Here is a 12,097-nt window from a genome sequence, read left to right on the forward strand (position 1 = left end):
ACGGTATTGGAAAAGATATTTCAATGCAATTGATATGACTTGATATAAGGTCAAATTTGTGCAAACCATACTCTACTGCAGGGGTCCCCAGCCCCCGGTCCATGGACCGGTACCAGGCCGTGGCATTCCAGTAACTGGTCCGCACAAAAAAAGCAAAGCCCCATCCATGGAATGCAGGCAGCATACAAAACCACGCACACTCTGGTCTGCGGAAAAACCTTTCTCCATGGAACTGGTCCCTGGGGTGCAAAACGTTGGGGACCTCTGCTCTACTGAAGCAAAAGTTGGATTTCAAAGCTGGGTAGAAAAATTATATTCCTCAACTTATGGGAGCACTCAGAACCAGAATTTTCATTACTAAGGGATACAATCATAATATCTGATTGCATTTTTTAGGAATGGCAATTTCTGCAATCCTAGTTGTCATAGTTAATCATGACATTCTTCAAAGCATAAATACCTTGTTTTCCTGAAAATAAGACCAGGTCTTATTTTTTTTCCTCCGAAAGAGGTACCAAGTCTTATTTTTTGGGGGGTGTATCTTTTCCTCCAGCACCGATAGCCCTGCCCAGCCAGCCCATTTCTGTGGCTGAAGGAGCAGCTTCATTCTGCAGCAGGGAATGGAGCTCCAGCCTGTATTTTGCAGTCAGGCCTTTCCGGAAGGCCACTGCAGCTGAGTCCTTAGCTCGGTTCTCGGTCACAGAGGTCTTCCAGAAAGGCCTGTGACTGAGAAATGCAGGCCTGGGCACGCCACAGAAGAAGTGGGCCAGGAGGGAGAGACCTGACTGCAAAGTAAGTGGGTGCAGGGCACATGGGATGGCTCCATCCCCTCCCACCCTAATTTGATTTTTAGGTATGTGCCTCGCCCCCAAACTAGGGCTTACTTTTGGGATAGGACTTATATTAGGCGCACCCCCAAAATCAAGTTAGGCTTATTTTCGGGGTAGGTCTTACTTTCGGAGAAACACAGTATATGAATGCAAAATAACATTGAATGAATTTCTGTTGGCATCTGTATGACTGAATACTTCATGAAAACCATATTTCTAATGTATGACTCAATAGATAAAATAGCAGGAACATACAGTATGTTTCTGACTGTATGTTGAATATCTCCTAACACAATATTTATAGCAATTTTATCTGTTTAACCTTTCAACCCCCTTCATGGATTACTGCCTTGTCGTGGCGAAGGGGCTTGCGTAATTCAATGAAGCTATGAGCTATGCCGTGCAGGGCCACCCAAGACGGACAGGTCATAGCGGACTCGTTAAGTTTATGTTTTTTTGTTTGTTATCTATATAGCCTTGAGTACATTCTTATACTAATCAGGCTGTATTGAGACTGCTCTGTGTGTGTGTGTGTGTGTGTGTGTGTGTGTGTTCTTTTGTTTGAGGCTTGCCAGCAAACGTGGGACCATTTGGAGGAAATTTGCAGCAATTAAAGAACTGTTTACATTGCCAGCTGACTGCATTGCCTTTGTGCTGTGCCCTGGGTCATCATGAAAGGCCTCTGCCAGTGAAACGGAGGCTGAGGGCAATAGGCGTGTCAACCCAGGACTCCATTCTCAGTGGCAGAGGCTTCTTGCAAAGATGGCAAAAGGCTTTGCAAACAGAGGGAAGGATGTTTCAGATCTTACCTCCACTTGCAAAGCCTTTTGCCGCAGTTCTTGCCCAGGCCTCCATTTGCAGAGAACAGAGACCAAAGTACTGTGAGAAAACACGAGGTCAGTAGCATGAGATCTCGCGCCACTGATCTTGCATGTTCTTGTGGTACTTAAGGCCTCCATTCTCTGTTAATACTGGAGGCCTGAAGCAGTGAGAAAGCCAAGAAAATGAAGACTCTCTTGGTCTTCCCAAGGTGAATATCCACAAGCCTATTGCCTAGAGAGATCTGGGGCCGGGGGGGAGGGAATGGTGTAGCAACATTCATAATTTCAGGACTTTTTTGTAAACACTTCTGTGCGCTTATCACACAACTTCAAACGTTCGTAACTCGGGGATTACCTATATAATCCAGAAAATAATTCCTATATTAGGGAGAAAGGTATATACAGTAGCACATAATGGTTCCTCAGCAGACTTTCCAGGAGCTTTTGATTGTTTCTTAATAAAATGAATCATAATTTTTGTCTATAAGGTGTGATATTAAAAAATTAAGATAGGAACGGCTTCACAAAAGAAGCATTCCCATTAATTGTTTTTAGAAACTCACATTTCAAAAGCTTCTATTCTCTTCTTCAGTTCTTCCTCTCGGCTTCTTACTGTTTCAATATCTTTTAATAAAGTTTGTCTTTGCAAGTAAATTTCCTTTGCATCAATCTGTTAGGAAAAACAGTTTGGGTGATATATCCCTCAAAAATAACAGTTTGAAAAAAACACCGGTTTGTTTGTAATATCAACTTCCATAGGTTCCTACTTTTTTCACTGGTTTATTGATAAACTAATTACAAGAAGATATGGAAACTGCAGTTTAGGTGAAATAAGAAGTATGAGGACAGATGAATATGAAGTAATGAACTCCAAACCACATAACCAAAAAAACCCAACCCGCTTTGTCATCAGGGACAAGCAAAACATTTCAAGCTTGAAACAATGTTTCAAATAGTTTGAAACACCTTTCATAATGTCATGTACAAAGTAAAGTTGTTTTGCAATTCTCTCTAAATGGGCTAGACTTAGGCTTAATCAGGTGATCTGGGGAGGGAGATCTAGCAGGCATTTTAAGGAACACTACTACTCATCATTGTAAAAGATTCATTCTAGAAAAGATTATTCTCCAATGATGCTGTGATGCTGAATGACTGTCCAGAAAATAAGCCATTCCTATTGTAGCTAGAAAGAGTGGGAGACAGAAGACAATTCTGTAATTTTTTTAACTGCATCTCTTTGAATCAGCCTATAGTACAAAGGAAGGATATAGTCAGTTCAAAAAGCATGGGAAAAAGGTGAAACAAATGTCGGCATCCACACCAATTTGCCAAATACTGATAGGTTCATTCTTGTGATCCTGTGGTGAAATTGGACCAAAAACTTGTTCTGTATTCTCATTTCAAAAGCTTTTCAAAGTTTTCAATCCATAGAACCGCTAAGCTTAAAAAATAATTCCAAGAAACTAATCATGAGGTAAAAATGACTGTGTTTAAGTGAAATTGGCTGGATTTTTTTTTCTTTTTTGTGTTTAATATTTCACAAAAGCCATCAAATTCTTAACACATCCTAAGTTCTATGGAACACTAATTGAAAAATTCATCCTAAATGTTTGAAATATTTCATTTCAATAAAGCACAAAATACTTCAAGCATTTTAAGTTTTATTCTGTTATAATGCAGTGAGTGCAAAGCCTCTTGATGGCATACTCCAGAATCAATGTTTTCTTGCAAGCCCAAAACAAAGTACATTTCCCATTTCTTTGACAAGTCTATTTATCAAATATAAGCCATTAGCTGAATAAATCAATATATCTTCATTTTTCCCAGTACAAACTGAACATTAATAGCATCCCACATAAACCATGTGACATGTCACCCCATTGAAATCATCTTAAAAATCCTATTTTTAATATGAGTATCTAATTCACTAGTAACCCTGTGTGATATCACAAACCAAGGCAAAATATATGTAATTATTTTCAGAAACTTTCTGAAAGAACTCCTAATATTGGATAATTCACCAAACTCTCACTACAGAAAATTTCAAGGGATTAGTAACTATGTAGGTTTAGCTTTTAAAAAAATACCTCTTGCTGTTTATGAAGTCGCTCAATAGCATTTCTTTCTCGAGAGGTGAGAGCCTCTGACTTGGCCTGATGATCTCTTTGAAACTCTTTCTGAAGTTCTGAAAGTTCTTTCTTGAATTTTGCCCTTTCATCCATTTTGATTTTGGCAATTTCAACATCCTTGAAGTGTTGTAACTGTAACATTTATAAAACAGAAATTGAAAACACTGAAAAGAGATATGCTGGCCAGAAATTTAACAGCCTTTTCCTGTGCTTCAAGTGTACTGTTCAGCTTGTAATTTCTTTAAATTCCTTAATGACATTAACATTTATTCATATGGTTTATTTTCAACTTTTGAGGGAAATTTGAAATAGCAGCATTCACCTAGAATTAACAAAGCCATTTATCTTAAAATGCAGATATTGAGGGAATACTGTTGGAATCTTAAAGCATTTGTGCTTTATTTACGTTTAAGCATGGATGCATTTCCTCATCTCTGCAGTCTATAACATTTCAGGTAATGGGAAAGAAGAATATGGAATGCACAGTGATTAGAATGTAGTATTGCAGGCAAACTCTACTCACAGCCGGAATTCAATCTTCACCAGCTCAAGGCTGACTCAGCCTTCCAAAGTCGGTAAAATGAGGACCCAGATTGTTGGGGGCAATTGTGCTGATTCTGTAAACCACTTAGAGCAGGGGTGCAAAGCCCAGCTGCATTGCGGGCCGTATCGTGATTTTCTTTGCTTTTGCAGGGATGGAGTGGGCATGGCCTGCATGGGCTGCATCCAGCCTGCATGTTTGACATGCCTGGCTTAAAGAGAACTGTAAAGCACTGTAGAGCAGTATATAAGTCTAAGTGCTATTCCTGTCGCTATTGCTTAGACAAGCACAGGATAAAATCAACAGAGAAGTTCATTTGAACATCACTGGGATGCCATAGATGCAACCAGTGTTTGTGGGTCATATTATTAAGAATATATACAATTTAATTTCAAAATACATATATTCAGAACCTATTTTTACTTTTCCAACAAGCAGGGAACAGGAAAAGAAGTATCAACATATTGCAGAGAAATCTGTTAATACCTCCTCTTGATGTACCACATCCCTATATCAAATTGTCTCCTATGGGGGAAGAAAATATTTGGATCCAATTGTAGTTTTTCTGAGACCCTCTCAGCTATAGATGATAGTGTAGAACATAATCCAATTAGCTGCCTCTCTGGGCTTTTTATTTTAACAATCATGCAAAGTATTATTTACGTCACATACTCTAAATAGGGGAAAGTATTCTCTCTTATAGGGACGCGGTGGCTCAGTGGGTTAGGACGCTGAGCTTGTCGATCAGAAGGTCGGCAGTTTGGCGGGTCGAATCCCGAGCACCGTGTAACAGAGTGAGCGCCTGTTACTCGGCCCAGCTTCGGCCCACCTAGCAGTTCGAAAGCATGTAAAACTGCAAGTAGAAAAATAGGGACCACTACGGTGGGAAGGTAACAGCGTTCCGTGCGCCTTTGGCGTCTAGTCATGCCGGCCACATGACCACGGAGACGTCCTCGGACAAGCGCTGGCTCTTCGGCTTTGAAACAGAGATGAGCACCGGCCCCTAGAGTCGGAAACGACTAGCACGCATGTGCGGGGGAACCTTTACCTTTACCTTTTATTCTCTCTTATAATAGACAAATTCCTTTTACCCATAATATTAATAATAATGTTAAGTTCAACAAATATTGATCCTTTATGTTTCTTCCTTGGGTTTTATTTTCTTAAGAAAAAGCCAATCATAAAAACAAAGAAACAAACATAAAACAACATAGGAATGAATATGAATATATGAAATTACAACAATGTCATATAACTATCCCTTTTGTCCTTTCCAGCTGTCATTACCTTTTGCAACATTTCTGTCTGCAGCTGCTGTTCTATTTCTCTTTTATATTCAGCAAGTTTTACATGAAAAGACTCAGATAAATGACGCTGAGGATACATGTCTGCAAACTGTTCATCAATTAGTTGAAGTTTCTCAGCTACAAAAACAAAATATATGAAGTGTTCCATTACTGAGGTATAAGTGGATAACAATAGTAAAAAATATCAAAAGATATGGAGAATAATATGAAACCAAATTGTTTTGGTATTTCTTATTATATTCATATAATGTAGTACAATGGAGGTTGAAAACAGAACTCAAAATGCAGACAAAGATAGAAAACTGGCTTAATGTGCAAATGAGAAGCTGACAACGGAATCCTTCAGAGACATAAATGTTTTGGGGATCATGTGAACCGATGCCATTATTTAATCTTACAGTACTATATACTTTATATGGCAAGGGGAACAAGAAGAATAATTCTGCTACTCGTCCTGTAAAAAACAATCTGCCAAGAAACACCCAATGTCAACATTAATTAAAGATAATTGTACAGTCCTTGGTGTTCCTTAAAAGATGATTGTGGTGTCCTTGGTTGTTTGCTTGCAGATGTTTCATTACCTGACTAGGTAACACCATCAGTACTGGGGAATGTGGGGTTTGCTCCGTTTATATACAATAACTTGCAAGCTACTATATACAAACATGAAGCAAATTCCATACTTGCTAGCACTGATGTACCCGGTTGGTAATGAAATGTCTGCAAGCAAACCACAAGTTCAGAGAGCATCAAGGACTACATAGTTCAATCCTGAACTATAGATATTCTCTTCTATTAGAACATAACCTCCATTTACAAATTGTAATATATCTATGTCTAACAAAATTAAGGCAAATATAATTGAGAACTGAGGGGTACCTATACACATTTTATACTAAAATGCCTAAGAGGTTTTGGCCCTCATTTAAAATCCTGCTAAAGAATATACCCCTTTCATGGATTACTGCCTTGTCGTGGCGAAGGGGCTTGCGTAATTCAATGAGGCTGTGAGCTATGCTGTGCAGGGCCACCCAAGATGGACAGGTCATAGCAGAGAATTCTGACAAAACGTGGTCCACTGGAGAACGAAATGGCAACCCACTCCAGTATCTTTGCCATGAAAACCCCATGGACAGTACCAAAAGGAAAAAAGATATGATGCTGGAAGATGAGCCCCTCAGGTCGGATGGCATCCAATATGCTACTGGGGAAGAGCAGAGGGCTAGTACTAGTAGCGCCAGAAAGAATGAAGTGACTGGGCCAAAGCCAAAACGATGCTCAGCTGTGGATGTATCTGGTGGTGAAAGGAAAGTCTGATGCTGTAAAGATTTTTTCTCCATAGGAACCTGGAATGTAAGATCCATGAATCAAGGAAAGCTGGACGTGGTCAAACAAGAGATGACAAGACTGAACATCGACATCTTAGGAATCAGCAAACTAAAATGGACAGGAATGGGTGAATTTAATTCAGATGCCCATCAGGTATACTACTGTGGGCAAGAATCCTAAGATATGCAGATGATACCATTCTAATGGCAGAAAGTGAAGAGGAACTGAAGAGCCTCTTGTTACAAGTGAAGAAGGAGAGTGCAAAAGTTGGGTTGAAACTAAACATTAAGAAAACCAAGATCATGGCACCCGGTCCTCTCAATTCCTGGCAAACAGATGGGGAAAAAATGGAGGTAGTGACAGATTTTATTTTCCTGGGCTCCAAGATCACCGCAGATGGGGACTGCAGCCAAGAAATTAAAAGACGCTTGCTCCTGGGGTGGAAAGCCATGGCAAATCTAGACAGCACACTAAAAAGCAGACACATCACCCTGCCAACAAAAGTGTGTATAGTCAAGGCTATGATCTTCCCAGTTGCAATGTATGGCTGTGAAAGTTGGACCATAAGAAAGGCTGAGCGCCAAAGAATTGAAGCCTTTGAACTATGGTGCTGGAGAAGACTCCTGCGAGTCCCTTGGACTGCAAGGCGATCAATCCGGTCAGTCCTAGAGATCAACCCTGACTGCTCTTTAGAAGGCCAGATCCTGAAGTTGAAACTCAAATACTTTGGCCACCTAATGAGAAGGAAGGACTCACTGGAGAAGAGCCTAATGCTGGGAAAGGTTGAGCGCAAGAGAAGAAGGGGACGACAGAGAATGAGGTGGCTGGATTGAGTCATTGAAGCAGTAGGCATGAGCCTAAATGGACTCCAGAAGATGGTAGAGGACAGGAAGGCCTGGAGGAACGTTGTCCATGGGGTCGCGATGGATCGGACATGACTTCACAACTAACAACAACAACAAATAATATACACACATTCACTGAGGCTATATAGATAATTTGCCAAGTTACCTGAGGATAAGTCAATTATAATACTAAACTTACCAAGAGATTCTTTGTAGAGTGCTGAACTTGTCTGAGTTTCTGCATTACAGGTCTCCTTACAGAGATTGTATTCCACCAATTCTGTTAAAATCTGTATAAGAAAGCCTTGGAGAAGTACAATAAATAGATATCTCTCATACAGTACAATAAATCTATCTCTCATGAGAATGTGAAAAAAAATGCTATGCTGTAACACAGGGTCCCTTACTCCTGGGCCATGGATTGGCACCGGTCTGTGGCCCAACAGGAACTGGTCTGTGCAAGCAAGTGAAGCCCACAGGCAGGATCCAGGAAGCATGAAAGCATACACTCCCGTCTGTGGAAAAAACACTCTCCAAGGAACAGATCCCCAGCACCCAAAAGGTTTGGGGCTCCTGCCATAACAGTAAGAAGGCAAAGGAGAGCTTACAGAATTTAAAAGAAAAATATGATCTTCTAACATTGCAGTCATATCAGTTACCAAACCTATCCCTATTTTGCCCAATTGATTCCCTCAAAACATTACACTAAACCGAAAGTGACATTTTACAAATTCATTTTCTAATGGCAGTTTATGTTTTTAAATATACTGATTGCTAATCATTCTTCTGCTTTAATTTTATACTAAAATAGAAGGTTTGCTTTAAAGCAGGGACCGACAGGGTTTTTGTAGCTGTGGATAATGTTTTTTTAAGTTCAATTTACACAGTAAGCAGAAATAAGATTTCTGTAATGGACAAGTTAGCATTTTTAACATTTTATTTAGTTAGGAAGTTTTTATGACATCTATTTCCTTAACATCTTTGAGTAGCTTATAATGACAAGTACATATCACTAAACAGTTTAAAACAAGTAAATCAAAAGTCATACCTTTCATGCTGGTTTTTGTTAAATCTGAAACCTGTAAACAGAAATCCATTTATTCAAAACAACGTTCATTACTAGGAGCTGAATACATACATTTTCTTGAAGTAGTATTCTTTTACCAGCATTTTATAAAGGTCGCTTGTTGGACTGATCCTTATCAGCCGGAGCAGATCTTGTATATTAAGCTCCTATGGAAAAAGAAAAATAAGTTCTTAACCATCAACTACACATTTAAATTCTACATACCTGAGAACAATAAAATAAAACATGATATTGGAAATGGCAAAAAACAGTACTTCATCATATAAGTCAACATTTTCTCATTTTCTATAGCCAACTAAGTGTCTCCATCTACAATTCCAACAATTACATATACATCTATTACAATCAATCCTATAAATACTGTACTCCTCAAACCATTAAGTAATACAAAATGGGTTTTCAATGCCTTAAGTATATGGGACAATTCTAAAGATGGCTCAAATATTCAGTCCAAACAGAGCTACAGTATTACTAACTAGCACTATCCAAAAAGATCATGTGATACCAGTGTTTGATTAAAACTGCTGGATCATCAGTCCTTTTTCAAATTCCATTTACAGGTTTCTTTGTTACTGATTTTAAAACCCTGAAGAATCAGGAGGTGGAATACCTTCAGGAAATCTTCAGATGTTAGTTTGTCCTCTCTCTAGAGAAATGCATTTGACCTTTTTCACTACCAAACAGGACACAACTCTTATACCAAGCATTTATATAGTTTTTTTTACTTGATATTAGTGTCTTATTCAGCATTAGAAATTACATTTTTCTGGATTACTAATTCATTGCAGATATGAGGGCAATTCGGAAATAAACCTCTGTTTGAGCATGTGCGGGAAACAGACGGGACAGCGACATCCGTCCTATAGTGCCGTAGGCAGTGAGGAGAGGAAGGAGAAGGTTGTGTTGCAGTTGACTTGTCCACTAGATCAATTGAAAATGAATCCTGCCATAGAAAATCCCGCCAAATGTGAAGATGCCAAAGGAGTACTGCTAGTGAAGTTCATGGAGCGTGGTTCGACCATCAATTCAGAAGTTTACTGTGAAACGTTAAGAAAACTCAGACAAGCCATCCATAACAAGCATCGGGGCATGCTGACTTCCAGTGTGGTGTTGGTTCATAATAATGCTCGCCCGCACACCGCTAAACGCACCCAAGACCTTTTGAAGCAGCTCCATTGGGATATTTTTGATCACACACACCCCATAGCCCAGATTGGGCCCCAAGTGACTGCTAAGGAATCTCAAACCTTGTAAGACTTTATGACAAGTGACTCAATTTGAATGGCGATTATGTAAAAAATGTTGTAGTTTTCTAATGTGTATAATAAAAGTTTTGTATCTGTGTCTGTCGTTGATTACCAAACAGGTTTATTTCCGAATTGCCCTCATATTAACTATGCAATATGCCAATATGTTCTCTTTTCTGTCACCTTTGAAAAGTTCTCTTTTCATGTCTGTCTAATATTCCTAAAGAACTTTGTCTTTCTACTTCTGCTTTCAAAAATACTTCTGGAGTTATAATTCATTCTTAAGTTTCTTAAGGAAACTTAAAATGTATATCCCTTTTACATATAAACATGTAAAAGTACTACAATTCTCTCCCTGGCTCCTTTACTCCATTAGCATCATGGGGTATGCGTTCACATGAATAGATTGTTTTAGACTGTATATAGGCATGACATATTTGAACATTACCTATAAAGAAAGTCTCTTCAAAGACTTCATAGGTTTACCTATAAGTTAGCAAAAAAAGAATTTGTCACTTCTGACTTCTATCACAATATTGCTCCAATGAACCAAATATTAATATAAAGCACCTTCTTGTGCTCATAAAATACTAAAAAGTTGCCTTCCTCTAATACAATATTAAGGCAATTTGTAGGAACACTTCTTGCCAGGTTCTTAATCACTAAACTAAAATTGAAAACTATGCTTTAACTCTTCAGTTTCGTTAAAAAATGCTGATAGCTGCTTCAAACAAAATGCAGGACACTAAATAAATAAAAGGGAGCTATGAAGAAACCTAGCCTAAAGCTGCTTGGAAAAATTTAGTCATTTCAATTTTTTATGGATTTTAGTGGCAATCAGCGCAAATTTTGACATTTTACTTGATGGCATGCACCGAAGCAAACTGAAAAACCTAGCAGGAGTTTGAAGTCTTGCTTGAATTTCTGCTCCCTCTTGTCTCTGGGAGCTGGCTGAATTTCCTGCCAAAGGATTTCAGTTTTGTGCCTGTTTGGATTTTGGCTACCAGGCACAGAGCTGAAAACTTTCACCAGGGAGCTCTTTCAGCTAGCCTCAAAGATGAGAAGTCCTCAGCAGATGGCAGCAACTTACAACCTTCCCAGACAGCTTCCCCACTGGTTTTTTGGGAAAGCTGGCAAAGATTACAAACAGAGATCATATGACTGGAGTATGTTTGGCAACAGGTCATAAGTACAAACAGGTTGCCAAACACCAAGATCGTGATCACATGAGGGAATATTTTGCGATGGTTGAAAGTGCTTTACAGGCCATAAACCACCCTTTCCAAGACTGTCATTAATCTGAACCATAGTTAAGCAAACTGCCTTAAATTGAGAAATTCTGGTAACAGCTTTAGAAAAATTCTTTAGGTACCAGTTCTAAATTAAGAAGGCACACTTTCACAAAAAAAACACCAGAAAAAGCTATACAGCTCCTCTTTGGTTTCAGGAACTTGAAAGTCAGGAGGTAACAACAGGATTGCAAATTGATTGGCAGAAACATGCTCAGGGAATATCTCTTCATTTTCAGAGAATAGAATACTTTATTGTCATTTTAAATATATGCTAATCAGCTTACATTAAAATGAAATTTCATTGCATTCAGCTCTCAAAAAAAATACCATTATGCATATACCCACATATATACACACATATATAACAGAGAGAAATATCAGTCTAGTTAGAATGTATAAATATGACGGGGAAAAAAAGAATCCTGCATATTTATAAGATGGATGGCACAAGGAATAAAGCTGTTACAGAATCTAGTAGTTCTGCTATAAATATTTCAAAACCTCCTCCCAGAGGGGAGCAACAGAAATAGACCGTGAAGTGGCTGTATGGGGTCTCTAATAATGTTTCAAACTCTAAACCAGTGGTGGCGAACCTTTTAGAGACCGGGTGCCCAAACTGCAACCCAAAACCCACTTATTTATCACTGGGTGCCAGATGAGCGTGGCCCA

The 12,097-nt window shown here is 38.9% G+C and overlaps 1 protein-coding gene across 5 annotated transcripts in view; it reads right to left on the reverse strand.

The window, feature by feature from the left end:
• OFD1 (OFD1 centriole and centriolar satellite protein) overlaps positions 1–12,097 on the reverse strand; it is a 50,405-nt gene that overhangs the window by 33,794 nt on the left and 4,514 nt on the right. For all 5 annotated transcript variants that reach the window (XR_014492526.1, XR_014492527.1, XM_083362689.1 and 2 more), the window contains exons 4-9: positions 8,967–9,035; positions 8,851–8,881; positions 8,002–8,106; positions 5,609–5,745; positions 3,739–3,912; positions 2,215–2,321 (exon numbers count right to left, since the gene is read on the reverse strand). Coding sequence is in view for 3 of the 5 variants with exons in the window: in XM_083362689.1 (XP_083218815.1) it covers positions 2,215–2,321; positions 3,739–3,912; positions 5,609–5,745; positions 8,002–8,106; positions 8,851–8,881; positions 8,967–9,035 (623 nt within the window). In the remaining 2 variants the exon portion in view is untranslated. The remainder of the gene's footprint in view (positions 1–2,214; positions 2,322–3,738; positions 3,913–5,608; positions 5,746–8,001; positions 8,107–8,850; positions 8,882–8,966; positions 9,036–12,097) is intronic.

This window comes from Vipera ursinii (assembly GCF_947247035.1).
Source record: "Vipera ursinii genome assembly, chromosome: 4".
Lineage (NCBI taxonomy): Eukaryota > Metazoa > Chordata > Lepidosauria > Squamata > Viperidae > Vipera > Vipera ursinii.